General features: G+C 44.3%; 1 protein-coding gene across 1 annotated transcript in view; it reads left to right on the top strand.

Moving 5' to 3' along the window:
* The first annotated feature begins 10,482 nt into the window (after positions 1-10,482).
* The window catches only part of DNAH9 (dynein, axonemal, heavy chain 9), a 392,924-nt gene continuing 376,886 nt past the window's right edge, over positions 10,483-26,520 (top strand). The window contains exons 1-4 of the mRNA XM_011933244.1: positions 10,483-11,018; positions 20,296-20,492; positions 22,593-22,751; positions 23,830-23,960. Coding sequence (XP_011788634.1) covers positions 10,602-11,018; positions 20,296-20,492; positions 22,593-22,751; positions 23,830-23,960 — 904 coding nt within the window. The 5' untranslated portion in view covers positions 10,483-10,601. The remainder of the gene's footprint in view (positions 11,019-20,295; positions 20,493-22,592; positions 22,752-23,829; positions 23,961-26,520) is intronic.

Genomic DNA, 26,520 nt, shown 5'->3' with positions numbered 1-26,520 from the left:
AGATCACGAGGTCAAGAGATCGAGACCATCCTGGCTAATACAGTGAAACCCTGTCTCTACTAAAAATACAAAAAAATTAGCCAAGCATGGTGGCACGTACTTGTAGTCTGAGCTATTCGGGAGGCTGAGGCAGGAGAATGACGTGAACATGGGAGGTGGAGCTTGCAGTGAACCAAGATCATGCCTTTGCCCTCCAGCCTGGGTGACACAGTGAGACTCTGTCTCAAAAAAAAAAAAAAAAAAAAAAAAAAGCAAGAAGGTAACAGTAGTGTGAAACAACAGCCAAGGAAGTTAGAGCCATAAGATATTTGATTCTCTAGAGAAACTAAAGATAACATCTTCACGCATGTTCCTGAGTTGTTTTTCAAAACCCAAAGGCTCATCAGATGAAAAATGCTGTCCATCCATGGCACATAGACCTCAGATAAGAAGGAACTGAAGACTGAATTCTGACACTGTTCTTTGTTCTAAATTTCTTCCTGAGGGCCCTAAAGAAAGTCATGCTCACATGCAAAGCCTAAACATTCCTTTCTGCTGACCCAAGTTTTTAGACAAAATCTTACTTCCTTAACCAATTGCAAATCAAAGAACCTCTGAATTCACCTGTGACCTGTAAGGCCCCACTTCAAAATATCTCACCTATTTGGACTAAGCCTATATATAGTCCCCATGCATTGATTTACGACTTTGTCTGTAACCTCTGCCTCCCTGACTTTAAAAACTCTTACATGTAAGCCATCTACGAGTTTGGGTCTTAAGCATAAGCTGCCTGGTTCTGCTTGCTTGGCAGTCTGCAATAAATGCCTCACTCTTCTCACATTGCAAATCTTCATGTCAGAATTTGACTTTGCTGCTTCAGGCAGGCAGATCTGAGTTCAGTTTGGTAACACTAACTCCTAGTACATCAAATTATGATTATATTACAGAGACTGTTGTGGGAATCAGGAGACGAGAGAAACTAGATGGTTGGAATAGGAGGATTTTATTTAGGTGGCCACTGGCTCAGCAATTAATATCCAAAGGCTGAGCCACAAACAAAGACAGGGCTTGACTTTTATCCATGCAACCGACGTGGGGTGGCTTGCCAGTAGCACGAAACTTGTGGGGCGGGGAAAGTGAGCTTACAGAAGCAGAACAAAGGCAGTTACTCAAACTGAGATAGGTTCCTAACTCAGGCTTACATGTGACTCTTACTATGCAGGCCAGGTGGCCATCATCTAGGTTTGCTCAAGATGCCTGCACAGCCTTATCTCGTGTCCTTCGCTATGGCACCCAGATGGCTGCAATCTGAGCATGCTCAAACATGTCTCATGACCTCCACGGTGCTACAGAGATTTACAGACTAGGTTACAGAAAACAGGAAACCATAAACTCATAAAAACTTGCAGAGCAGGGTACAATAGCACAGAACAGGGAGGGATTCGAGGTGGAAGCTGCTCATACCAAAGGAAAGAGGGAAAATTTGTTTTTCCTCTCACATCTCCTGCTTCAAGACAGAGCCTTTAAAGAGATGATTAAGTTAAAATGAAGCCTTTTGAGTGCACCCTAATCCAATCTGACTATTGTCTTTATAAAAGGAAGAAATTTGGACACATAGACACCAGTGGTGCAGGGCACGTAAGAAAGGCCATGTGGGCCGGGCGCGGTGGCTCAAGCCTGTAATCCCAGCACTTTGGGAGGCCGAGACCGGTGGATCACGAGGTCAGGAGATCGAGACCATCCGGGCTAACACCGTGAAACCCCGTCTCTACTAAAAAATACAAAAAACTAGCCGGGCGAGGTGGCGGGCGCCTGTAGTCCCAGCTACTCGGGAGGCTGAGGCAGGAGAATGGCATAAACCCGGGAGGCGGAGCTTGCAGTGAGCTGAGATCCAGCCACTGCACTCCAGCCTGGGCGATAGAGCGAGATTCCGTCTCAAAATAAAAGAAAGGCCATGTGAGGACACAGCAAGAAAGTAGTCATCTGCAAACCAAGGAGACAAGCCTCAGAAGAAACTAAGTCCCATGATAACTCAATCATGAAACTTCTAGACTCCAGAACGTGAGAATATACATTTCTGTTGTCTAAGCCACCCATCTGTGATATTTTGTCACGGCAGTCCTAGCAAAATAATATAATCTCCTATTCTAAATTGTCTGTTACCAATTCAGCACCACCATCCCTCCCTTCTAAGGCAGGGAGCTACATTCAGGGTCTCCCTTACTACAAGGCTCCCTTCTTTCGCTAGAGCTTGCCACAGAGTAGAATTCACATGAGATTTTAAACGGAGAGATAAAAAGGATGCTGTTATTCATGGGTAGGACCGCAAGACTTCACAAATAAAAATACAGGATACCCAGTTAAACTTGAATTTCAGACTGGTATAAGGATGTCCCATTTTGCCATACATTTTTATATGCAATATTTGGACATACACTAAATATTTATTCATTACTTATCTAAAATACAAATTTAAGGGATATACTGGAATTTATCCTAGAGGATATGGTGGCTAGTCTCGGTGCCTTTGCAGAACATCTCCCAGAACTTCCCCTCTGTGCATCTGGCAGGCTTATGCTTTTGAAGATCTGTCCAGGGTCTCAGGCTTTGTGGTTCTGACACATGGATGCTTTGGCTTCTCACACTTTTCCATGAACTTGGACTGTTCCACTCACTTCACTGTGGCAAAGCTGATGCTCAGTTATAGCCTTCCTGACCTTCACTTCCCGGTTCTTGACACAGTCGTGTAAGCTCTCATTTCTGTATTAAGCCTCTTATTGGTATAACACTTGGAGGGGCTCTAACCCAACCCAGACTGATCCACCCTTTTATCCAGTCTTGCCAATTCGAAGTAATTTAATCACTTCTGCTGTCTCTGTATTAGTCCATTTTCACATTGCTGATAAAGACACCTGAGACTGGGTAATTTATAAAGAAAAAACACTTTAATGGACTCACAGTTCCACGTGGCTGGGGAGGCCTCACAATCATGGTGGAAGGCAAAAGGCACATCTTACATGGTGACAGGCAAGAGAGAATGAGAACCAAGTGCAAGGGGTTTCCCCTTATAAAACCATCAGCTCTTGTGAGACTTATTCACTATTGGGGAAAATGCCCCCATGATTCAATTATCTCCCACTGGGTCCCTCCCACAACACATGGGAATTATGAGAACTACAATTCATGATGAGGCTGGGGCAGGGACAAAGCCAAACCACATCAGTCTCCATAATCTATTTAGGATTCTTTCCTTTTACTCTCAACTCTGGAAGGTTGTGAGTACCTGGAGGGCTTATATATCTTCCACCAATCAGTGTAACCGCCAGAGCGGTTCTTCCTGCCTACTGCACAAATAAAGACCACAGCATTGCAGTAAAGAAAACAGTTTAATAGATACAAGGCCAGCCACACTACATGGGAGATGGAATTAGTACTCAAATCATTCTCATTCAAAGCTGGTAGGTTAGGGGTTTTCAAAAGCAGTTTGGGGGAAGGGGTGGAGATGGCTAGGCGTACTGCTGATTGGTTGGGGCAGAGATGAAATCTTAGGGCCTTGGAACTGTCCTTTTGTGTGTTCAGTCACTTCTGGGTGTGGACCACTGGAGGAGTAGGGTTGGCAGGTCCAGGTGGAGTCATGGATGTCAGACATGCAGCATACATGAAAAGGTATCTCAAAAGGCCAATCTACTATGGCAGTGTTATCTGCAGGAATGGCTGGCAATCTATGTCTGCACCTTAACAGAATCAGGCTCCTCTCTTCCTCCAGCCTGATGTTCTTTCATTTGCTTTACAAAAGGTGTTGGGTTTTGGGGAAGTCCTATTATAATTTAAAACATAGCCTAAATGTCTTCCAAAGTTAGCTGGGCCTAAAAGCCCAAGGGAAAGGCAAGATGAGGGGTGGGTTAACTCACCTCACTGTTACAACTTTCTCACTGATATAATTTTTGCAAAGATGGTTTCATCAGGAGAGGGGCACTCAGTCTACACCTGTCTTTGTCATTGCTGTGATATAAACCATCTTGCACCGTCCTTGTAACCACGCATTGCCACCCATTAAAGCCTCTAGGTAATACCTGTACTATGTTCTTCCCAGCCTGACCCCCAGCTAGCCCTCTAAGCATTTCGGTTTTTCTCCTCCTAATCATCCCACACATGTGGAAACTGTCAGCTCCTGTACCTGGACCATGCTAGGGCAGGGGAGCATTGAAACGCTGCCTCCTGGTCCCTGTTGCCAAATCCTGCCCTCTGTCACTGCTACACCCTGGGCCAGGCTGGATAAAGGCGTCTCTGCTTGTGCACTGTTTCCTACAGCTTACCAGGAAGCAAGGCTCAAGTGTTCCCTTCTCTTGGACACTCAGGATTTCTGTAGCAGCTGTCATCTCGTCTCCTTCCCTGGACCTACCTGAACGGGTCAAGAATTCTGCAGCTTTATCCATAGTGTCTTCTCCTCCTCTACTCTGCTTCCCTAGCCTCTCTCCCCAGTCCCAGAAAGAGTCCTTATCTCTTTTTGGTAAGGAAATCTGCTTATCATATTGCTATGCATTCTTATCCATCCATGGTTTAGCAAATACGCTCTAACACCTCAGTCTTTCAGATTATGCCTTATATATTCAAAGCCAAGCTTTTAGAATTACAACAAATAGTACAATACAAATCTGTTCTCCCTGTAAACTCGCCTATTACAATATGAGAAAAGAAACAGCATAGCTTTCATAGCTATTGTCTCTGCTATGTGTTTAAAAACTATTCAGAATCAATGAGGTGTTTTAGGCTGTATTCGCACTCCCCTGAGGCATTAAATGTTGTTAACTCACTGGGTAGAGAGCCGCAGGACAGCATCAGAACACATAGGAACGAAAAACCTCAATTAATATCTCAAATTGTATCCCCTACTTGGAATTGCTAGCACACTTTATCAGTTTACCTCTCAAGAAAATCAGACAAGAGTGCATATGGAATATAATTCATAATCCAAGATTCCATAGAACAATCTTTCCTGCTGTGAAGAAACAGTTCGTTATGAGAACTGAATGGACTTTTATAATTTCAGGCAAAGATCAATTACATGGGGCTTTAGTTTTATCCTAAAACTTTTTCTGAATCATAAAAATTAAAAGGGAGACATTAAAAATCCCCTATATGATGATGTAGTTTCAACATGTTACCTACAAAAGAATAAAATGAAGCTGGCTTCAGACTTCTCTTCAACAGTAAATTCCTGGCTGGGCACAGTGGCTCATGCCTGTAATCCCAGCACTTTGAGAGACTGAGGCAGCTGGATCATTTGAACAAGGAGTTCAAGACCAGGCTGGCCAACATGGTGAAAACCCGTCCCTACAAAAAAATACAAAAATAAGCCAGGCGTGATGGTGCGTGCCTATAATCCCAGCTACTCGGGAGGCTGAGGCACAAGAAGAGAATCACTTGAGTCCAGGAGGTGGAGGTTGCTTCCACTCATTGAATCAGGAATCAACAGAGTTTAACAGAACCAATAAGCAACATAAAGACTGAACACTGCCAACTGGATTTTAGGAAAAAGAAGTCACCAGTAATAGACTTAATCAAATTTTAGGACATCTGATGTGTAATTTTGTAAAACTAATGAGTTATTAGCATTTAAATGAATATCTATACATTGATTCTCAGTAACTGGAATGAATTTCCCCACAGCATTCAGAGTACATGAAACAGCGCATTTGTTTATTTTATTTTATTCTGAGTTATATTATATATTCACATGATGCAAGAGTTACGAAGAAATTACTTAGGCAGATAGTAAGGGTATGGGAGCCCTCAGTAAGGCTTTTCTTTTTAATGAAAAGCGGCCCCAAGTCATTTTCTAACAAACAGCAGCCTGCAAAGTCGAGCTGCAGACATACACAAGCAGCCAGAAGCTTGCAAGGGTGAATGCCCTCAGGATCTAGGGACTAGACATGTTCAAGATGGCGGCTCCATCGTCCCTTCTCTGCCAGCCACGTATACAGTAAGGAACAGACAAGATGGCACCAATCAACTAAAAAGTCCATTTGCATAATAAAATTAGGGTAGGGCAACCAGTCTTCTGCTTGCACTATGTAAACATCACACCTGATCGAACCAATCTGTGAGCCCTATGTAAATCAGACACCACCTCCTCAAACCTGACTATAAAATCTGGCGCATTGGCCACCAGCTGGTCCGCTTGGAGACCGCCCCTCTCTACAGAGAGAGCTGTTTTGCTTTCTCTTCTCTTCTGCCTACTAAACCTCTGCTCCTAACTCCTCCTGTGTGTCCATCTCCTAAATTTTCCTGGCGTATAATGACAAACCCCAGGGCATATACCCCAGACAACATAGCCGCTTCATAAGTACAATATATATGTACAGTTTAAGAGGAACAACAAAATGAAAACTCATAAACCAAATTAAGAAATAAAACATTATCAAGAACTTAAAAGGGCCTCGTGTTTCCTTTACTCATCCCATGCCTCTTTAGTCCCCCAAAGAGTGATCAAAATCTGAATTTGGTGATAACCATTCCTTTACTTTTCATTAGATTACTACATATGTGTGTTACTCTTACAACATATTGTCTAGTTTCAAACTTCTAACAAATGTAACACTAAATTAATCTGTAACTTTCCTATTTTTATTCAACATTATGCTTTTAGGATTTATCCATATTGATGCATATGACTATCATCTATTCATTTTTACTGCTGTGGAGTATTACACGTCATGAATAGTATATAACACAATTTACTCATCCATTCTACTATTGATGGACACTTGGTTTGCTTCCCATTATTTTGCAGTTGCTACAATTCAACCATTGATATTCTTATGCATGTCTCCTGGATTTACTCATAGGCAGCATACACTGTCCTTCTAGTCATGGATCCCATGGATATCCCTACTCATGTCTGATGTTCACATTAATAGTATCCAAGATAGCTGTAAGGAGGTTATTCTAATAATTCATGCACATTATTTGAATTAGAACTTCATCATTATTTTGAAATATTTGATATGAAAAGGTTAGGTTAGATTCAGTATCTATTAGCAGCATAAAAGAATTTCAATGTAACATTTGTCAAGGAAGACAAGAAAGAGCTGTTAGATTCTGTAAATATAATGTCAACTGCTAATTTACGAATGGTTGTGAAAGGCTTTACTTTTTATATTACTTGCTTGTGGGAACAAATTTCTCATCACGAGCGACTATCCAGAATTTAAAGAGATCATGACCAAAAGTCTTGAACAGGAATTCTGCATAGTCATTTAAAACAGAAAACATGATTACTACAAATATTATACTCATGGGACTGAGTTCAAGTTTCCAATTTAAAATCGGAAATTATTTTAGCTGAACATCTTATGCAAATTCATTGCTTCTCTTACTTTTTGTGGTAGCCTGCCTCCAAGATGGTACCCAGTGATTCTTCTCTCCTGGTATTCACATCCTCATGTTATTCCCTCTCATATTGAATAGGGAAGACTTCTGTAATTAATAAGATAACTGCAGAAATGACAGTGTATGATTTCCAAGACTAGTCATAAGAGACACCATAGGCTTCTGCTTTGCTCTCTCTTAAATCACTTCTTCCGGGGGAAGCCAGTCACAGCATTATAAAGACACTCAAATGCTCAATGGGGGCTCCACATGCTAAGAAGCTGAAGTCTACTGCCAAGAGCCAGCACCAACCCACTAGCCAAGTGAGTAAGCCATCTTGGAAGTGTCTCCTCCAGCCTTGGTCAAACCTTCAGATGATGTAGCCCCTGATGACATCTTGCCTGCAATATCATGAGAAACCTTGAGCAATAACTATGAGCTAAGCTGCTCCTAAATTCTTGACCCCCATAAACTGTGTGAGATAAATGTTTATTGCTATTTTAAGCTGATAAGTTTGGGGGTGATTTGTTATACAGTGATAACTAATATATTTTGGGGATATTTTTGTCATAATTATACAATATTTTAAAATGTCAGTCGTTTTCAATAATCCCATATCAATGCCTCCCACCAATCACCTTCTGAAATGCAGATAAGGTATCTTTTTGGAGAGAAAACTAAAAACTGCGATTGCTAGTGTTCAGGAGCCTTCACCTTAGACAGAAATCTTTAAGTCATCTTCACAGACTCCTTTGTTTCTATTTCTATGTATGTTGGGGCAAGGGGACATAGGAGATTAAGGGCATAATAGAGCCGCAGTGGGGTGGCAGCAATTTTATTTCAAGGGTTTACTGAAAGTTAACGGTTCTGAAATCACTCTGTACATGAAACATGAGCAGAGTTGACATATTTGAAGTCCCTAAGCACTAAAACAATAACGATGCCTTCCTATGTGCAAACACAAACAAAAACGATATGTGTAAGAAGCCCCCGACATTACTACTATTTTTCCCTGATGCTTTTCCTTGAAGTGGCAATTACCAAATTCATCCTAAAAATTGTTTTAGCTTCCCACTTTTTCCCTTTCCTCATAGTTGGTTGATTATTGTTTAATCCAGCAATGATAAAACACCCTTTACAAACATAAAGATTCATTTCTAACATGAACTTTTTTTATGACACCAACTCCTGTGCTCCAGTTATTATGAAATCAATCATTTTACCTCCCAACCACTGGTGTTTTCCTGAGGGGCTCTTGCTAGCCAAGCTGCCATTGACAAGTGCTTATTCTGTTAATATTCCTTTGAACCCCATTATAAACATTCCTTTTACCGAGAAACTCAGCAGTCCCTGGGAGGTGACTAAAGTGAGGATGGTAGGGCAGAGGGGAGGGAGCTCATTCAGTCCTGCTGACCTCATGCTGCACAAGCTGTCTGTCCATGTTTTCAGCACCCATGCATTGTCACCTTACATGCATGCAAAGGGCCAACCTGTTTATCTTGACCATGGAGAAGGACTAAGCGGGTAACAAATGCTAATTTCTGAGGTCAGGCAAGGCACCTTATATTATCCCTTTTTGAAGTCAATATCCAGGTATAGGGCAGGATGAGGAGGCTCTGAGCATCCTGCATATTTACAAGTGCTTTGCTACATTTAGTAAGAACTGATTAGTGGTCATATCCATGAAAGTCAAAAACTCTAGCATGGTGGCTCATCCATGTAATCCCAGCACTTTGGGAGCCTGAGGCAGAAGGAAGAATTGAGGCCAGGACTTCAAGACCAGTTTGGACAACACAGCGAGACCTCATCTCTACAAAAAAAATTTTTTAATTAGCTGGATGTGGTGGTGCCTGTATTCCCAGCTCCTAGGGAAGCTGAGACCAGAGGATCACTTGAGCCCAGGGATTTGAGGCTGCAGTGAACTATGATCTGGCCACTGCACTCCAGCCTGGGCAATAGAGTAAGACCCTGTCTCAAAAACAACAGAAACGGCCGGGCGAGGTGGCTCAAGCCTGTAATCCCAGCACTTTGGGAGGCCGAGACAGGCGAATCACGAGGTCAGGAGATGGAGACCATCCTGGCTAACACGGTGAAACCCCGTCTCTACTAAAAAATACAAAAAAAAAAAAAAACTAGCCGGGCGAGGTGGCGGGCGCCTGTAGTCCCAGCTACTCGGGAGGCTGAGGCAGGAGAATGGCGTAAACCCGGGAGGCGGAGCTTGCAGTGAGCTGAGATCCGGCCACTGCACTCCAGTCCGGGCGACAGAACAGAAACAAAAACAAGCCTCTCACAGTTTGGTTACACTTTGGGCAGATTAAGCACATGCCTTAAAAAAACATGTTTATTGCTATTTTAAGCTGATAAGTTTGGAGGTAATTTGTTATACAGTGATAGATAACTAATATATGTTGGGAATATTTTTGTCATAATTATGCAATATTTTAAAATGTCAGTCGTTGTCAATAATCCCATATCAATGCCTCCCACCAATCACCTTCTAAAATGCAGATAAGGTATCTTTTTGGAGAGAAAATTAAAAACTGGGATTGCACGGGAAAAAACCTTAAAAAAATTGATATTAAAATTTTGAAGCTGAGCGGTTCAATATAACTACAGTTACACGTGACTATTTAAGTGAAAGTTAAGTAAAATTAAAAATTCAGTTCCTCAGTGGGACGAGCACATTTCACCTCCTTTATAGGCCATGCGTGTCTAGAACAGATGGAAAACATTTCCATCATCGCAGAAAGTTCTATTGGACAGCACTGTTCTGAAGCGTTTAATTTGCCATCATGGAAAAGAAATAAAACACTCACTGAGTGTCCTTAAATCTGTTTTATGATTTGGCATTGTGTTTAAGTTTGGATTGCCCATTTAGGATAGAGGTGAGAGGACCATACTATTTTCAGTGTCTGGAGACCTCTAAAGACTCTAATTTCACCTTGGCCAAAACGATCCTTAACAGCATTTATATGCTTGATCTCCTTTCCACGCAGCCCATCAGTAAGTGATTGCGCTCCACGGTCACACTTCAGCACTCCCAATACACCACGCACACACTAAGCACGAGTCTCAGCTGGTGTCCTAGCAACAGCGACGCGACCCCGCCCCTTCCCGCTGTACCCCTCCTACCTTATTAGCCTGGAAGGGGCGGGACCAGGGGCCAGTGCCCAATAGGAAGGGAGCAGAGGAGGGAGTCCTGGCCGCGTCCGCGTCGCTAGGGAAACCGATGCAGCTGGAGGCCGCGCGCGATGTTGGGCGCCGAGGAGCGGGCCGTGCTCGCTGAGGAGAACGCGTACGGGGAACCCGGCGCCGACCGACGACTGCGACTCCTGGGGACCTACGTGGCCCTGAGCCTGCGGCCGGCTGCGGGCGCCTGGGAGCGTTGTGCGGGGACTGCCGAGGCGGAGCAGCTGCTCCAGGCCTTCCTGGACAGCAATGCTGCCGAGGGGCCGCGGCCGCTGCTGGTGGTGCGGCCCGGGCCCGGGGGCCTGGCGGTACGACCCGGGCTGGAGGTGAGACCTGAGTCGGGCCCGGCTGGCGCTAAGGGCCTTTTTTTCTTGCGCACCGGGTCCGAGCCTCCAGGGCCCGACAGCTTCCGCGGCTCAGTGGTCTGCGGGGACCTGCCCGCAGCACCTCTGGAGCACCTGGCCGCGCTGTTCTCTGAGGTGAGGCTGGGTTAGCGTCCCGGCGCGGCTAAAGCTGGGTGTGGGGGAGGGGAGAGGAGCCTTAAGGGACGGAGGCGGGGCCAGAGGGGGAGGGGCGAAGCTGCAGGGGAGGTTCAAGGGGCGGAGTGATAGGCAGAGGGGCGAGGCTATGGAGGGAGCACAACCAGGAGGAAAGTTCCTGAAGTCAGAAAGAAAATGGGATGGGGCTAGGGGCGGAGTTGGGGGTTCCGGTGGGAGGGAGGGATCTGGGTGGAGGCCAGGCTAGAATGAGAATAGGAAGGGGCTAAGGCTTGGGTCAGTCCGGGTCTGGGTTCCAGCCAAAGTCAGGGGAAGACCATAATCTGGAGAGTGCCTAGGTCCTGACTACTTTCAAAATCAGCATCTCTTAATCAGTCCTGTAAATTGGAAAGGTCTGAGGAAGATGGGAAGTGGTGAACAAGGAGGCATTTCTGATGGATCAGTGGGGTGGAAGGAAGTGAGTGGCTATAAACAGTGCCTACTTCTGGAGAGCAGTTAAATGGGGTGGGGGGGGCTACTTTCAAAATCAGCATCTCTTAATCCGTCCTGTAAATTGGAAAGGTCTGAGGAAGATGGGAAGTGGTGAACAAGGAGGCACTTCTGATGGATCAGTGGGGTGGAAGGAAGTGAGTGGCTATAAACAGTGCCTACTTCTGGAGAGCAGTTAAATGGGGTGGCGGGGGGTAGTGATTTGCTTTTGATTTTCATTTCATTCATTCATTACCAGCCGTTTAGCAAAGGTCAGCCCTGTGCCAGCATAAGAAGTTGGGCGCCCATTTGGAAATGCCCAGCAGGCCTTTGGAGGAGTCTGCCTGGAGCTCAGGGAGGCAGGTGGAGATGTGGGTCATGAGTGCTTTAGTGACACCACAGCAGAAGCTTAGAGAATGTAGAAGATTTCAGGAAAGTGCTCCGAAGAGATTTCTGGGACCCTTAGAACTTTCTGGAATGGGAGTAAATTGCCCTGCAAGTCAGGCCTGTGTGTTTCTGGAGACTTGTTGCCCTGGACCCTGCAGGTTGTGAAATAAGGATGGGCGGAATACTGGCTGTATGATGTTTCAGGTGATAGGTGCTATAGGGAATATCAAAGAACTATTCCCACCCATGAAATGCTTACTCCAAGGAGCTGAAACATATGTAATAAATCATATATTCAAAATTTTTCAAACTTTTAAGACTGGGATGAGGGTAAAGCTTACCTAAAAGTTGGCCCCGCTGATGGATCCAAGTCCTGGAGTCTCCCTGCTGTGTCAGGTGTAAGCCCTCTAGATGGTGTATCAGGAGGCTGTGGGGAGGTGAAAATTCCAGAGAAGGGGTTGGATAGGTAGAGGAGAACACAGAGGGCCCAGGGAAGCTAGATCTGTGAATAGATATGGAGGTATTTCAATATTTTAGCAAACAGAGCGGTCTTGCCACTGTGCATTGTCTGAAAGCCATCCCGCTGAAGCCTGAACTTAGATCAACTTCTCTAACGAATGTTGATGATGGAAAGTACTTTTGGCTTCAGAGGAGAAAGACAGCCCATGCTTAACATTAAGTGTTGAATTGTCTCCTGAACAATTAGAAGAATTCGGATAAGTAGAGAGCAAGGTAACTAACTTTCAAGATACTGAGAGCAGACTGAACAAAGGTTCAGAGACAGGATTTAACTTAGTGTATGTGGGAGACAGAAGGCCCGTCTCAGAGTTGTGTCATGGCTAAGCAAAGTAGTCCAGCAAGCAAACATAATTTTGAAATAATGAAAATTCTCAGATGTCTAAGAATTTTCATTGGTGCATTGAAAGAGATTGGAGACAATGTTCATCAATAGGGGACTGGGTGACTGAATTATGGGCCATCTATACAGTGAAATACTTTGCAACTATTAAAAAGAATGACTGATATGGAATATTCCTTTTTTTGAGGCAGGGTCTTGCTATGTTGACCAGGCTGGTTTCAAACTCCTAGACTCAAGTGATCCTCCTGCCTTGGCCTCCCAAAGTGCTGGGATTACAGGTGTGCGCTACCATGTCCAACTGGAGTATTGCTTAGGGTAATTTTTTCCTTGTGGCAAAAAAGCACGTGACATAAAATTCACCCAACAATTTCCAAGTTAGAGTACAATATTGTCAACCACATATGCATTGTTGTGCAACAGATCCTCAGAACTGCCCCGTCCAGCATCACTGAAACTCCACACACACCCAACAACCCACACACCGCTCCCCTGAGCTCCTGGCAAGCACCATTCTACTTTCTGTTCCTATGAACCAGAGTCATCATATCAGTGGAATCATGCAGTATTTGTTCCTTATGACTAGCTTATGTCACTTAGCATAATGTCCTCAAGGTTCATCCATATTGTCACCGCCTATCATATGTGGGACTTCTTTCTTTTTTAACAATATTCTATTGTATATATATACCACATTTCTAAAAAATGTATCCATCATAGATACTTAGGTTGTTTCTGTCTCTTGGTTTTTGTGAATAATGCTGCAATTTAAGATAATTTTTTTAAAGAAGTGCAGAATTGCATGGATTTTATGCTACTATTTATGTTTAAAAAAGAAAGAAGGGGAAGAAGAGAGAAAGGAAGGAGGAAAGGGAGGAAAGGAGGAAGAGAGGACATTCTTTAACAGTAATGCACAAGAAGGAGAAACAGTAATTGAAGTACAGGGGTAGGTGGAAGATTTACTTCCCACTGTGAACGCTTTTGTACTTTTAAAATTTTGCACCATGTAAATGTATTACCTATTTTAAAACCTAAATAATTTATTTTAAAAACACCTCAAGTCCTTTCCTTGCATTTCTCAAAGCTCGTACCACTAACTTTATTCCACTTTCTGTCCACCCATCTACTTTTATTCCATACCCTGAAGCTGATCCAGTGACTCTTTCAAGGCTTGCTGGTCTCCCATTTGCTAAGCCCTGTCCTTCCGGCCCGGCCCTCCTGTCCACCCCCTCTCCTCTCTCTCAGCACCTTGTAATCAGCTTAGTAGTCTCTGATTACCTGCTCCCCTTTTCCTTCCACCTCCCCAGGCAGCATCCTACCTGACTGAGAGATGTCTTCCTGCCTTGTGTGGGGGGCGGGGGGGAGTAGGATTGAGGGTGTTGGCTGAGAGAAAGCTATAATTTTCGTATTATTTTTACTCCATTCTACTAGTACAAGGTAAAAAAGGAAAATGTACCTAAGAAATGTTTGAAGGGAAGAATTAACAGAATTTAGTAACTTTTTCTCCTACTTCCTTACTTCCTCCTCCAACCACATCATTCACTATTGCCAACTTATTTTTCCTAGCTCTGAAACTTGGATTTTTTTTTTTTTTTTTTTTTTTACTTTTTGCATTTTGGGGTGTGAGCATAAGATTTGGAATCTCACAGACCTAAGTCAAATTCTGGTTAAATTCAGCAGTGTGATGTGATGAGCAGATGTGCTCACTCTGCCAGGTCCAAAACTGTCTTGCAGGGTTGCTATGAAATTCGGACATCATATATTAGAACACCTGGAATAGAGTGTCACATGGCAGGTGTTCCATAAAGGATGAGAATTCTTATCACTCTTCATTCCATTTAAAATCCTCCTCACCCATCTGATGGATCCTTGTCACTTTGCTGTAACCCATCCTGGCTCCGCCTGGAGGACTCAGCTGCATTTCCCCCACAGCCTTTCTCCTTCTGAGCATGGAGCTGGAGCAGGTGGCCTCCTTGTTCCTCCTTGCCGCTCTAGATCCACATCAAAAAGCCTCCAGTTTTAATCTCCTGTCATCAAAGGACATCACTCACTCGCACTGCTGCATCCTGTACAGATGGTGCTACCATCGCGTGTGTATGATTTTGCCTCTCAACTCACTGTGACTCTCCCCAACATTACTTCTAATGTGTGGTTATTTCCAAAGACATATGAGTGATCCAATAACTTGGCCTCTGGGTTCTCTCTATCTTTGTCCTCCAGTGATCTTGTCCTCCTCCTGATCATAAGCAGCACCTCCCATGGCCATTTCCAGACCTTGCATTCCCAACAACCACCAACCTCATTATCCAATTTTATGCACCTCTTTCTCTGACCATTACTCCCATCTTTCCAGCTCACTCCCTGTCATACCCTGACTACAACAGTCCTTTGATCCTGCTGGGAGCTCCAATCTCTTGGCCTTGGCTCCTTCCCATTGGCCCTGGCCCATGCCCACAGCCTGTTCTCTTACCCAATTTGAGTACCATGCTCCTTCATGATCTTCATACCCTTGCATCAGCTCCTGATGTACTGGCCTCTACCTCACTGTGTCATACTCAATTGGTGCAACCACAATCCTGGTAAAACCCAGCTCTACATACTTCATACCTGCACCCATTAAATTAAAACAGACCAGAGAAAAAACCAATGGGCTCCTCTTTAAATGCACGACCTCGAACCCTTAAGTAGGCCTTTTATGTTTCCCAGCAGACATTCTATTTTTTTGTTTCTATTCCAACTATATTTTCTTGCTCTTTTAGATCGCTATTTCCCAACCTGAGGAACAATTTGAAAAGAAAAATCTTTCTTCTCTCAAATGTCCAAAACCTCCTCTCAACCTCACTCTGAGATGCGCTTGCTTCTTTCTTGTTTTTTTAAGAAATGGAGATGAGAATAATGTGTCCACGAACTCGTATGTCTGTGCTGACTGCAGCATCTTTCCTTGTATCTTCTGCCATCCTGTCCATTGCTAGAGGTGAACTGTTTGTGCTGCCCTCTGATGCCAACCCTAAGGCTGAAACTGCTGCCTGTGCTCTGAATCCCACACATTCCTGAGGAGATCGTTCTAGCAATTTCCTCTTCTCTCCTGCGTTCCTATTTTTTTCTCCTCTCTGCTAGATTATTCTCATCAAGCAAAATCCTCCTTTCATCCCACCAGCTGCCCCCCCATGTTTATGACCCCCTTCATAGCAAAATTCCTGGAATGTGTGTCTCCTCTTGGTGTCTCATTATTTTCCTGTTTTTACTCATCAGACTTTGGTTTTCACACTTCACAGAAGAGGAATAAAATAACGTGTCAGTGTTTCCGATGATCTCTACTTGACGAAATTGAATGACCCTGAATTGGTCCTCATTTGGCTTGACCTGAGAGCCGCGTTTCTCATCGCTCACGATCATCCTTTCTTCCTGGAAGCACTTTCTCCTTTGGGCTCCAGGACACTAGTCTTCTGGTTTCCTCCTATCACCATGGCTATCACCAGTGATGGTGCCTCTTCTTCTTCCCCACTTCTTTTTTTCTTTTTTTGAGATGGAGTCTCACATTGTCACCCAGGCTGGAGTGCAGTGGCGTGATCTCTGCTCGCTCCCTCCTGGGTTCAAGCGATTCTCCTGCCTCAGCCTTTGAGTAGCTAGGATTACAGGCACCCACTACCATGCCCAACTAATTTTCGTATTTTTAGTACAGACAGGGTTTCACTCTGTTGGCCAGGCTGGTCTCAAACTCCTGACCTCATGATCCACCCATCTTGGCCTCACAAAGTGTTGGGATTATAGGCGTGAGCAACTGCGCCTGTCCTCTTCCCAGCTTCTTAACACAAGAAGGCCCTACAGCTCATTCCCTGGACGTCTTCTCTTCTGTCTATATACACCCATTTTCTCGGGGGCTGTCATTCAGTTTCAAAGTTCTATAAGCCATTTGTATCTTATACCTCCCAAATTTGTTATCTGCAGCCCTCTCTTCTCCTCTGAACTCTCAACTAGCATATCCAGCTGCCTACTCAACATCACTATCTTAAAGTCTAGTCGAGATACTACATTTTAAGATATGCAAACACAAGCTCCTGATCTTCTCTCTAGATCTTACTCCACTTTTACTCCTCCCCACATCAGTTGACTGCAACTCCATTCTAATCCCCATTGTTCAAGCCACAAATCTTAGAGTTATCCACATCCTTTTTTTTCTCTCGCGACTCCTAAAGCAATTTGTTAAGACATCCTACTGGCTATACCTTCAAAATTTGTATGGAATCAGGCCATTTCTTACCATCTCTACCACTACCCCCAGTGCCACACCACTATCTTCTGTATTATAGCACCAACTTGTTAGGTGGCCTCTTTTTCCACCTTTGCCCCTTACAGCCTATTATCACAGCAGCTTGGTTGATCCTACTCAAAGCAATCTCAGCCTATGGCACTCCTTTGCTCAAAACTTTCAATGGTGTCCATTTCTCTGAGAGTAAAAATCAAAATCTCACAGGCAAGGCTGCATGTGAATTGACTCCCTTTACTCACCCCTATTCGTCTTTGGGATCACTCTGTCCCCATTTCCCTTATTTCCACACTGCTCCTTGATCACACCAAGCATGCTTCCATCTCGGGGACTTTGCACTGGCTGTTCCTTCTCCCTGCAATATACTTCCCCCAAGGATAGGCAAAGCAGTACCCCTATCCTTCCAAGCCTTTGTTCAAATCTTCTCAGTGAGGCCAACCTCAACATTTATAATTGCAGTCCCTCCACCCCACACTCCTGATTCCCTTCACATGCTTTATCTTTATTCACAGAACTTACTGTTTCTTGACTGTCTCTCCCTTAGAATATAAGCTTCATGAGGTCAGAAATGTTTGACTGTTTGATTCACGAGTGTATCCTCCTAGCACCTAGAAAAGTACCAGCACATAATAGATGCTCAGTAAATACTCATTGAATAAATGAATGAGTAGTATTTTTGGTTTGTTGTTGTTGTTGTTGTTTTGAGACAGGGTCTCACTCTGTTGCCCAGGCTGGAGTACAGTGGCGTGATTTCAGCTCACTGCAGCCTCAGTCTCCCTGGCCTCAAGCAATCCTTTCACCTCAGCCTCCTTAGTAACTGAGACTACAGACATGCACCACTACAACCAGGCAATTTTTCTATTTTTTTATAGGGATGAGGTCTTGCTATGTTGCCCAGGCTGGTTTCCGACTCCTGGGCACAAACAATCTGCCCTCCTCAGCCTCTCAAAGTGCTGGGATACAGGCGTGAGCCACCGCCCCTGGCTATGAGTTGCTTTTCACTTCACAGAGAGTTCACATTCATTATTTTTCTGTCACTCAAAGCCCTTAAAAATCCCACCCACAACTATTCCTTTTTCTTCAGATAGCATACAGTTATTTGATAAACATCTTGAGTGCTTTCTATATGCCAGATCCTAGAGAGAACTGTGACTATATAAAAATTAAATAAGATAGAGTCCCTGCTTTGAGATCCTAGGAAAATTCCAGTTCATCCTGTTTCCCAGTCAGGACTTCTGCCCTGGGTCCAAATGGTTCTTTCTTAACATGAATGTGATGAAGCTTAATTTGTAAACTTTCCTTCCTTTTTGAGCTCCCTTTACTGATTGTTGTAAGTTCCCAGTTCAGTGAATGTTTCCAGACAGACCAGGCAAAGACCATCCTCTAGAATCTAACATGCTGGGTCCAGATATTCTATTTCACAGCCACTGGGGCTTATTGATCATGAGTCATATGAGTTCATATTTCCTTTTGATTATATATTGATAGCTTTCTCAACACATTATATGAGCATCTGTTTGTCTTTCTGGTATTCTCCTTCCATCAGTTGTGAGATTTTGACAGTCAAAGATTCCTGGTGAGTTGTACTGACAACTTTCTCTTTTTTTTTTTTTTTTTTTTTGAGACAGAGTCTTGCTGTCTCCAGGCTGGAGTGCAGTGGTGCGATCTCGGCTCGCTGCAACCTCCACCTCCCGGGTTCAAGTTATTCTCCTGCCTTAGCCTCCTGAGTAGCTGGGACTACAGGCGCATGCCACCACACCCGACTAATTTTTTGTATTTTAGTGGAGACAAGGTTTCACTATGTTGGCCAGGATGGTCTTGATGTCCTGACCTCATGATCCGCCTGCCTCAGTATACTGACAACATTCTAAGTTACTGGTAATAGAAACTTAATTTAAACTATCTTGGAAAGTTCAAGAGCAGCTTGATTTAGGAGCTCAAACAAAGTTACCGAGACTTAGTCTTTCTCCATCTGTAAGCACTCTCTTCTCCATATTAACTTTATTCTAAGGCTCTATCGGTTGGGAAGGTGACCAAGAAAAGCTCCACACTAGCAGAAAAGAGAAGGTATCTCTTCCTTGGAAAGTCACATAAGACACTGTGGCCTGACTCTCACTGGCTCAGATTTGGTTCCATTTGGTCCTTATGGATCTGGGGATGAATACTGAAAAAAGGAACTGTGTTGGGCGGGCAGAATCACCTAACGTTCACCCTGAAGATGGATTCAAGATCGTCAACTTTGCTTGCCTTTTCAAGGTGCCCCTCCTACCACCTGCAGACAGAAGGTCGTGTTTATCTGCATGTGTCCTACTTTTTTGCCTCTGGCCTTTGTGACTATTTTAATCACCTCCTATTCACCCCGTTGATGAGGGAGGGATTCCTGCCTGAGAGTACTGGAGGCGGCTAACCATACAACACTCGACATAGGACAGACACCACTGACAGCAGTTTATCAGTCAGTATACTCACAGCTCAGAGGAGGACCCTGAGCCATGCAGAGCCACACCAGGATTGCTCTTGGGAACAGGCTGAACGACAAGGGGCGGTGGAAAGCACGCTTTGTGTTAATAGGATCAAGAGGGTGTAGTGGTCCCTGGATCTCATTGGGGGATGCAATTGGCTGGTTTAAATCCTTCCACCAGCTGGCAGGGAACTGAAGTCTGCTTCTCAGGGATAAGCGGGAACTGTGCCTGGTCCTCTTGATAAAGAGTTTTTTGTTTTTTCTTTTTAATTTTTTTCTGAGATGGAGTCTCACTCTGTCGCCCAGGCTGGAGTGCAGTGGTGTGATCTTGACTCACTGCAACCACCTCCTCCTGTGTTGAAGCGATTCTCGTGCCTCAACCTCCTGAGTAGCTGTGATTACAGGTGCCCACTACCATACCTGGCTAATTTTTGTACTTTTAGTAGAAATGGGTTTTTGTCATGTTGGCTAGGCTGGTCTTGAACTCCCAACCTCAGGTGATCCACCCGCCTCAGCCTTTCAAAAGTGCTAGGATTACAGGCATTAGCCACCGCGCCTAGCCGATAAAGAGTTTTTTGGCTAGAGGACTTTATCCCCAGGAGCAGAATGGGAGGAAAATTTGTAAGCAGCCTATTCAAGGGCCTCCCCAATTTATCAGATGTCAAGGTCATATATAATGTTCGACCCTACTATTAGGCCTTCCAGCACAATGACCTGCAAAAGGTTGTATGTAGCTTTATAAGCCTTTTCCAGATGAGGCTTTCTTTAAGTTCTCAGAAGTGGAATGCCTGCCTTTCTTTCCTGTGCACCTCTGTTCCAGGTTGTTCTACCCGTCCTGGCCAATGAGAAGAATCGCCTAAACTGGCCCCACATGGTATGTGAGGATGTCAGGCGGCACGCCCACAGCCTCCAATGTGACCTCTCGGTTATACTTGAGCAAGTGAAGGGAAAAACTTTGCTGCCTCTTCCAGCAGGCTCAGAAAAAACGGAGTTTGTGGATTCCAAAAGTGAGACAGTGTAAGTACCGCCAGCCTGGCCATATGGGCCTCTGAGATATGGGAGATGCTGGTTATCAGAATGTTTTCCTTACAACTTGTCTGTTCCTGACTCTGCACATCTCCTCGTTCTGCACACAAGCCTACTGTCTGCTCTGTTTGCCGACACCCTCAGACTGTGGACTGTGTGTTTACCCTGGTTAGTCCCAGGCCCAGCCACTGCATGAAGTCTTCCAAGGCTATTACAGCAACATGGCCTTTTTTTCCGTTCAGAATCATTTCAGGGCTGAGCGCAGCCACGCTAACTTTCGGCATTTGGCTTATCAGGATAGTGTCTCATCATTGGCAAAGACCCAGGTCCAGTCTGGGAGGCAGGCACACACAGAATCTTTCAGCAAAGCTGAAACTTTCCAGCATTTACTCTTCCCAGCGTTTACTCAGTACATAATGTCACAGAACTAACGCTGCTGGCTCTTGTTACAGTTCCAGACTCTCCTCCCCCAGCAGCTGAAGACTTTTTGCACGTCCTGGGGAATTTTTTTTTGTCTTTTTTCAAGTAGTAACAAATCTGGCTTTGTTGGGACCTGGCTTTGTTGGGAATTCATGCCTCCTGCCCCTGAGTGTGCATTAAAACCCCAGCTTCGTCTCCTTTTAGAAGTTAAATCCACCATCAGCTTCTGTTTACCATGCTGACTTTCGAGTTCTCGTTGTTTCTATCCCTTGGGAATTCTCTTCCCTTTTCAAGTCAGGCTGCGTATATAAATATTAATAGTATATTTTGTTATAGTTTATTCAGCATCTCTATGTACTTGTGGCAACAGATAGCCTTCCCACATGAGCTCGGTCTGCCACACTGTCAGGCGTTTCCCAGTGTATTACTGTCAACATTGTGTATTCAGGATCCATTATTTGATCCAAAGAATAAGTAATGCATGCAACAGTAATGCATGCAATGCATTATAAAATACAACAATGTACTTTATCGTGAGTTTTTTCTATCGGAAGTAATTTCCTACATATGCAATTTGAAGTAATTTCCCAGTTAACTGGAAAACTTATTGTGGTTTAATGAAGACATCCAATCTTCAAAATAAATAAATTCCAACTACCCCTTTTCTAGTCCCTTTATATTTTAACTTACTAACATTCAGTGTGTGTTTATAATCATTGCTGAATTTATCTCTGTTTGTTCAAGTTTGATAATTTCCCAAAAGACTGGATCATTTTAGGGGAAGTGGGTGTCTTTTTCCTTTAATACCTTCCACAATCACTTGTGCCATATCATTTCTCAGCTAATATAAATGTAATTTAATTAAGTGAAAGTGGGTTTCTGACATAAAAATGTGAACTGTATGTCCTCTTTGTCATTGTGTCCTTGGTTCTTTGCACGTATCATTTTCAGTTAAGACTATGAAAATAATGACCAAAATATATTTTAAAAAAATTTAACCACTTCCAAATATAGCTAAGTTACTTTCTTTAGAAGTTGTATGGGGGGAAAGTTTGGGAATTCTATTCTTCACTGGAAAAATGAGGACCAAGTGAAATCATGATGGTGGTATTCAGGTGGCTGATTGTCAGCCTTGTAAAGGAGGAAATAACCTATTTCCTCTTGCTGCAGAGGTCAGAGCTAAGACCAAGATGAGGAAATCACAGGGAGGTACATATGGTTCAGTATAGAGACAAACTCTCTTTGATAGAGCCAACCTACTGAGAAATGTGCTGCTTTGTGAAGTTGAGAGCTTGCTGTCACTGGTAGGATTCAAGCAAGCATTGGGTGGTCATCTGAATATTTTCTGTCCAAGGTATTCCTGCATTCACAGGACAACGTACGGGCATTCAGAGTTCTTAAGCTGGTCTTCAGAATACTGATGAGCCCTGAATCTGTGTGAAAAAATGTATATACACACACATAAGCTTTTTTTTTCTGGAGAGAGGGTCTATAATTTGCATTGACTAGTCAACAGAGACTATTATCCATAAAAGTTAAGAATGCATGGGCTAAATGAAATGTCCCACCTTTTTTTTTTACATTTGGGATTCTGTTTTGGGGTACACCCAGGGTTATTTTCACGTTTCAGGATTTTTGTTGTTATTGTTGTTGTTGTTTTGTCTTTCACAGCTTGGATTCTATAGATAAGTCAGTCATCTATGCCATTGAGTCTGCAGTGATCAAATGGAGCTACCAAGTCCAGGTGGTACTCAAGAGAGAGTCTTCCCAGCCACTCTTACAAGGGGAGAATCCCACCCCTAAGGTGGAGTTGGAATTCTGGAAGAGCAGGTAGGCAGGAAGACACATGCTGGAACTCTGGGGTGAAGATGTCTTACAGAGACTAAAGCTAGAGCTTTCCTGGGTTAAGCCACCATTGAGCCTGTTCTTCCCTATAGGTATTTCACGTCATCGCTGAGGGAGATAGCTCTGTGTCATTGGGTCAACAGAGTTTTTTGATAGACTGGGAGATGCACGCTTTCCCCCAGATTCAATAGTCATTTTCCCTTTCCTGGGCTAACATCAGTATGTCTTCTCACATTTTTTCAAGGGCTCTTTGGACTACATGTAAAATTAATCAACTCTTTGACATTTTTCTTCTAAGTTGTGTGCTCCCTTCTCCTTGAACAGTTGAGGCCACATGCACACACCTTTTGTAAAGTTCTGAAGATGGAGGGGTTGGGGGAGTTGGCTGCAGAACAGCCTTTCCTGTGCCCTGGCTCATCACTCATAGGGCTGGAAAGTTCATCATCCAGGATGTTTGTCCAGAAAGGCTTCATTATTGCTCCTGCTCTTGCTTATTCCGCCTCCTCCTCCCTATGTCTTCACTCCTATTTATTATTGTGCTGATAAATCCTTTACTCAAAAGAAGACAGATGTTAGAGGCAGATGTGTCTGTCCTCACATGGAATGGAGATTATCGGTGTCACATGACCAGACATGCCTGTAGGGCTCCAGCCTTTTGTCTGTACCACCCTGCTGAGATGCTTCATGCTCTTGCCTGGCTTCTGATCATTCTGCTGACCTACTGCAAGGCCCTTCTCTTAGCACCCTTGCTCCAATAACACCTCTCTCACCCTGACTCAACCTTACTGCCAGAGCTAATGACCTCCAGCTGCCAAGCTTTTTGAGCCACCAGATGGTCACAGCAGTGTTTCCTGGAGCTGCCCCTTTTAACCTGTGTTCCCAGCTCAGGCTTTTGCCCTCACTGTGCTGGGAACAGATGTCCAGGCTGTTTGGGCTGGAACACAGCCTCTGTGGAAGCACCCTGAGGCAGGGCTCCTCTCTTTCTGTGTGACGATGGGCCATTACAGTGTGACTGGCATTTCCTGATGCTTACCTGGATTCACCCTTCTTCATGATATTGCAGGTATGAAGATCTGAAATACATTTATAAGCAACTGAGAACAATAAAGGTGAGGGGCATGGCCAAGCTCCTGAACAAGCTTCAGAGTAGCTACTTTCCAGCTTTCAAAGCCATGTACAGAGATGTTGTTGCAGGTGAGGACCAGCAAGTGTTTTCACAAATGTGTTTGACTCAAATTTACTGTTGAATCATGCATTCACCTCTCTCTGTCTGAATTCAGCAACCTCAAGTCCTTGTAAACTTCCAACCCAACACAAACTAGCATGGTGACAAGAACACCACATCTAGATACAGGAGAGCAGCTAAACAGAGCTATGCTGTTTGCAGTTCCACTGCTGTGGGGCCTTGGGCAAATTCACCTAGCTCCTCTGAGCTTTAGTACATGTGATGGTTATGGAGCATACGCTTCTACCCACTTTTCGAGGTCCATGTGAGATTATACAGGTGGAAGAACTTATTGACTGAACACAGCAGTGTTCCTGGAGCTGCCCCTTTGTGTCTTTCAAACACTGGGACCACAGGACATACAGTTCTGGGGTGGCCATTGTGGAGCCTGTGTGACCACCTCCAGTGTGGTCATGTAAGTCCATCTGTCCTAATCAAGGACTACCCTTGCAAGACAGCCTGACCATGCCTTCCAGGACCTGGGATTATTGGCTGGAACCCCTCATTAACTAAGTGCTTGCACCTGCCTGGCACACTGGGACCTCCTGGGTCTGGTCAAAGGTCTCTCTGGGCACTGTCTTCAGGGTCTGGAAACTACTAGAAGAAAGTTCTTCCATCAGACCTACCTACAGCTGCTGCTTTGCACTGTACAAATGCATGTTGTTATCTCTCACCTCTGGAATTCAGGTCCCTCCACCTTTGGCTCCTTGAGAAATCTCTATTCCATTTCTGGTTCCATTCTGCATTTTCTGTTCCTACTGTCAGATGGGACTGCAATTTTTATGGCCATTTGAGCACTAGGCAAGATCCACTCTTACCAAAATTCCCAAGCCAGCAAAGTCTATGATTAGAAGTAGGTAAATTTTTTCAGGACTCTCTCTCCCTTCCTTTGGTGCGTTGTGCATCTTCTCCCTTTTTCCTATGAAATCTCCTCTTTGCTCTTCAGTGTCACAGGTCAAAATGTGCTTTTAAAGGTCTTTGTCATTTCACATAGTCAATTTTTAGGCATTCACGTATCTCCTTTATATGTGCTGTACAGTCTGTACCACTGTATTGCTTAATATTTTTCTCTACATTGACTCCCAATTTAACCTAACTAAATTAGACAACATGAAAACTTTAAATCACTGCCATAAATGGAAAGCTGATATCATTTGCCAAAACCAGGGCTATTACCATTTAACTTTTTTTTTTTTTAAGACAGAGTCTTGCTCTGTTGCCAAGCTGGAGTGCAGTGGTGCAATCTCGGCTCACTGCAAACTCTGCCTCCTGGGTTCACGCCTTTCTCCTGCCTCAGCCTCCCAAGAAGCTGGGACCACAGGCGCCCGCCACCAGGCCCAGCTAATTTTTTGTATTTTTAGTAGAGACGGGGATTCACCGTGTTAACCAGGAAGGTCTTGATCTCCTGACCTCATGATCCGCCCGCTGTGGCCTCCCAAAGTGTTGGGTTTATAGGCGTGAGCCACCGCGCCCAGCCTGGTTGCCAAGTTTCTATGTCCATCTGTGCTGCTCTAACAGAATACCACAGCCTGGGTAATTTATAAAGAGCAGAAGTTTATTTCTCACAGTTCTTGAGGCTCAGAAGTTTGAGATCAAGGCACTGGCAGGTTAGGTGTCCGGTGAGGGCCTGGTCTCTGCTTCCAAGATGGTGCCTTGGTGCTGCATCCTCCAGAGGAGGGGAACTCTGTGTCCTCACCTGACAGATGGTGGAAGGGCAAGCCAGCCCAATTCTATGTGAAGTCTCTTTGATAAGGGCCTTAATCCCATTCATGAGGGAGAAGCTCTCATGGCCTAATGGCCTCTTAAAGGTACCAACTCTTAATACCATCACATTGGCCATGAAATTTCAACACCTGAATTTTGGAGGGGTCCCTTTCACACAGCAGCAATTAAGGATGTGTGTAGGTAGATATGTGTGCGAAAGAAGGCACACAAAGAAGGGCTGGCTGGAGCCAGTGTGCACTGGTTTGCTGTGGCTCATGAAGACCTGCTGTATGCATTGTTTTAACCTTTGCACCCCCATTCTCCCAAGCAGCACTCAGCGAAGTCAAATTGGTAGCCTAGAAATGGACATGGTGGGAATACTGGGAATATTTACACCATAGAAATTGGCATATGCTACAGACAAATGTGTTTGTCCTCAAAGAGTCTGTTGTTAAAGACTTTACAGCCAACCACTGGAGATGACTATGCAGTTTGCTATTTATATTTACATTCTTTAAAAAGGTATGAGCCCAGCTGGGCACAGTGACTCATGCTTGCAATCCCAGCACTTTGGGAGGCTGAGGCAGGCAAATCACTCAAGGTCAGGAGTTTGAGACCAGCCTGGCCAACATGGTGAAACCCGGTCTCTACTAAAAATACAAAAATTAGCTGGGCGTGGTGGTGTATGCCTGTAATCCCAGCCACTGGGGAGGCTGAGGCAGGAGAATAGACTAAACCCAGGAGGTGGAGGTTGCAGTGAGCCAAGATTGCGCCACTGCACTCCAGCCTGGGTGACAGAGTGAGACTCCATCTCAAAAAAAAAAA

The sequence above is a fragment of the Colobus angolensis genome, unplaced genomic scaffold (genome assembly GCF_000951035.1).
Source record: "Colobus angolensis palliatus isolate OR3802 unplaced genomic scaffold, Cang.pa_1.0 Scaffold125, whole genome shotgun sequence".
Lineage (NCBI taxonomy): Eukaryota > Metazoa > Chordata > Mammalia > Primates > Cercopithecidae > Colobus > Colobus angolensis.
Note: the sequence above shows the minus strand (reverse complement) of the source record. Positions and strands in the feature narration are given on the sequence as shown.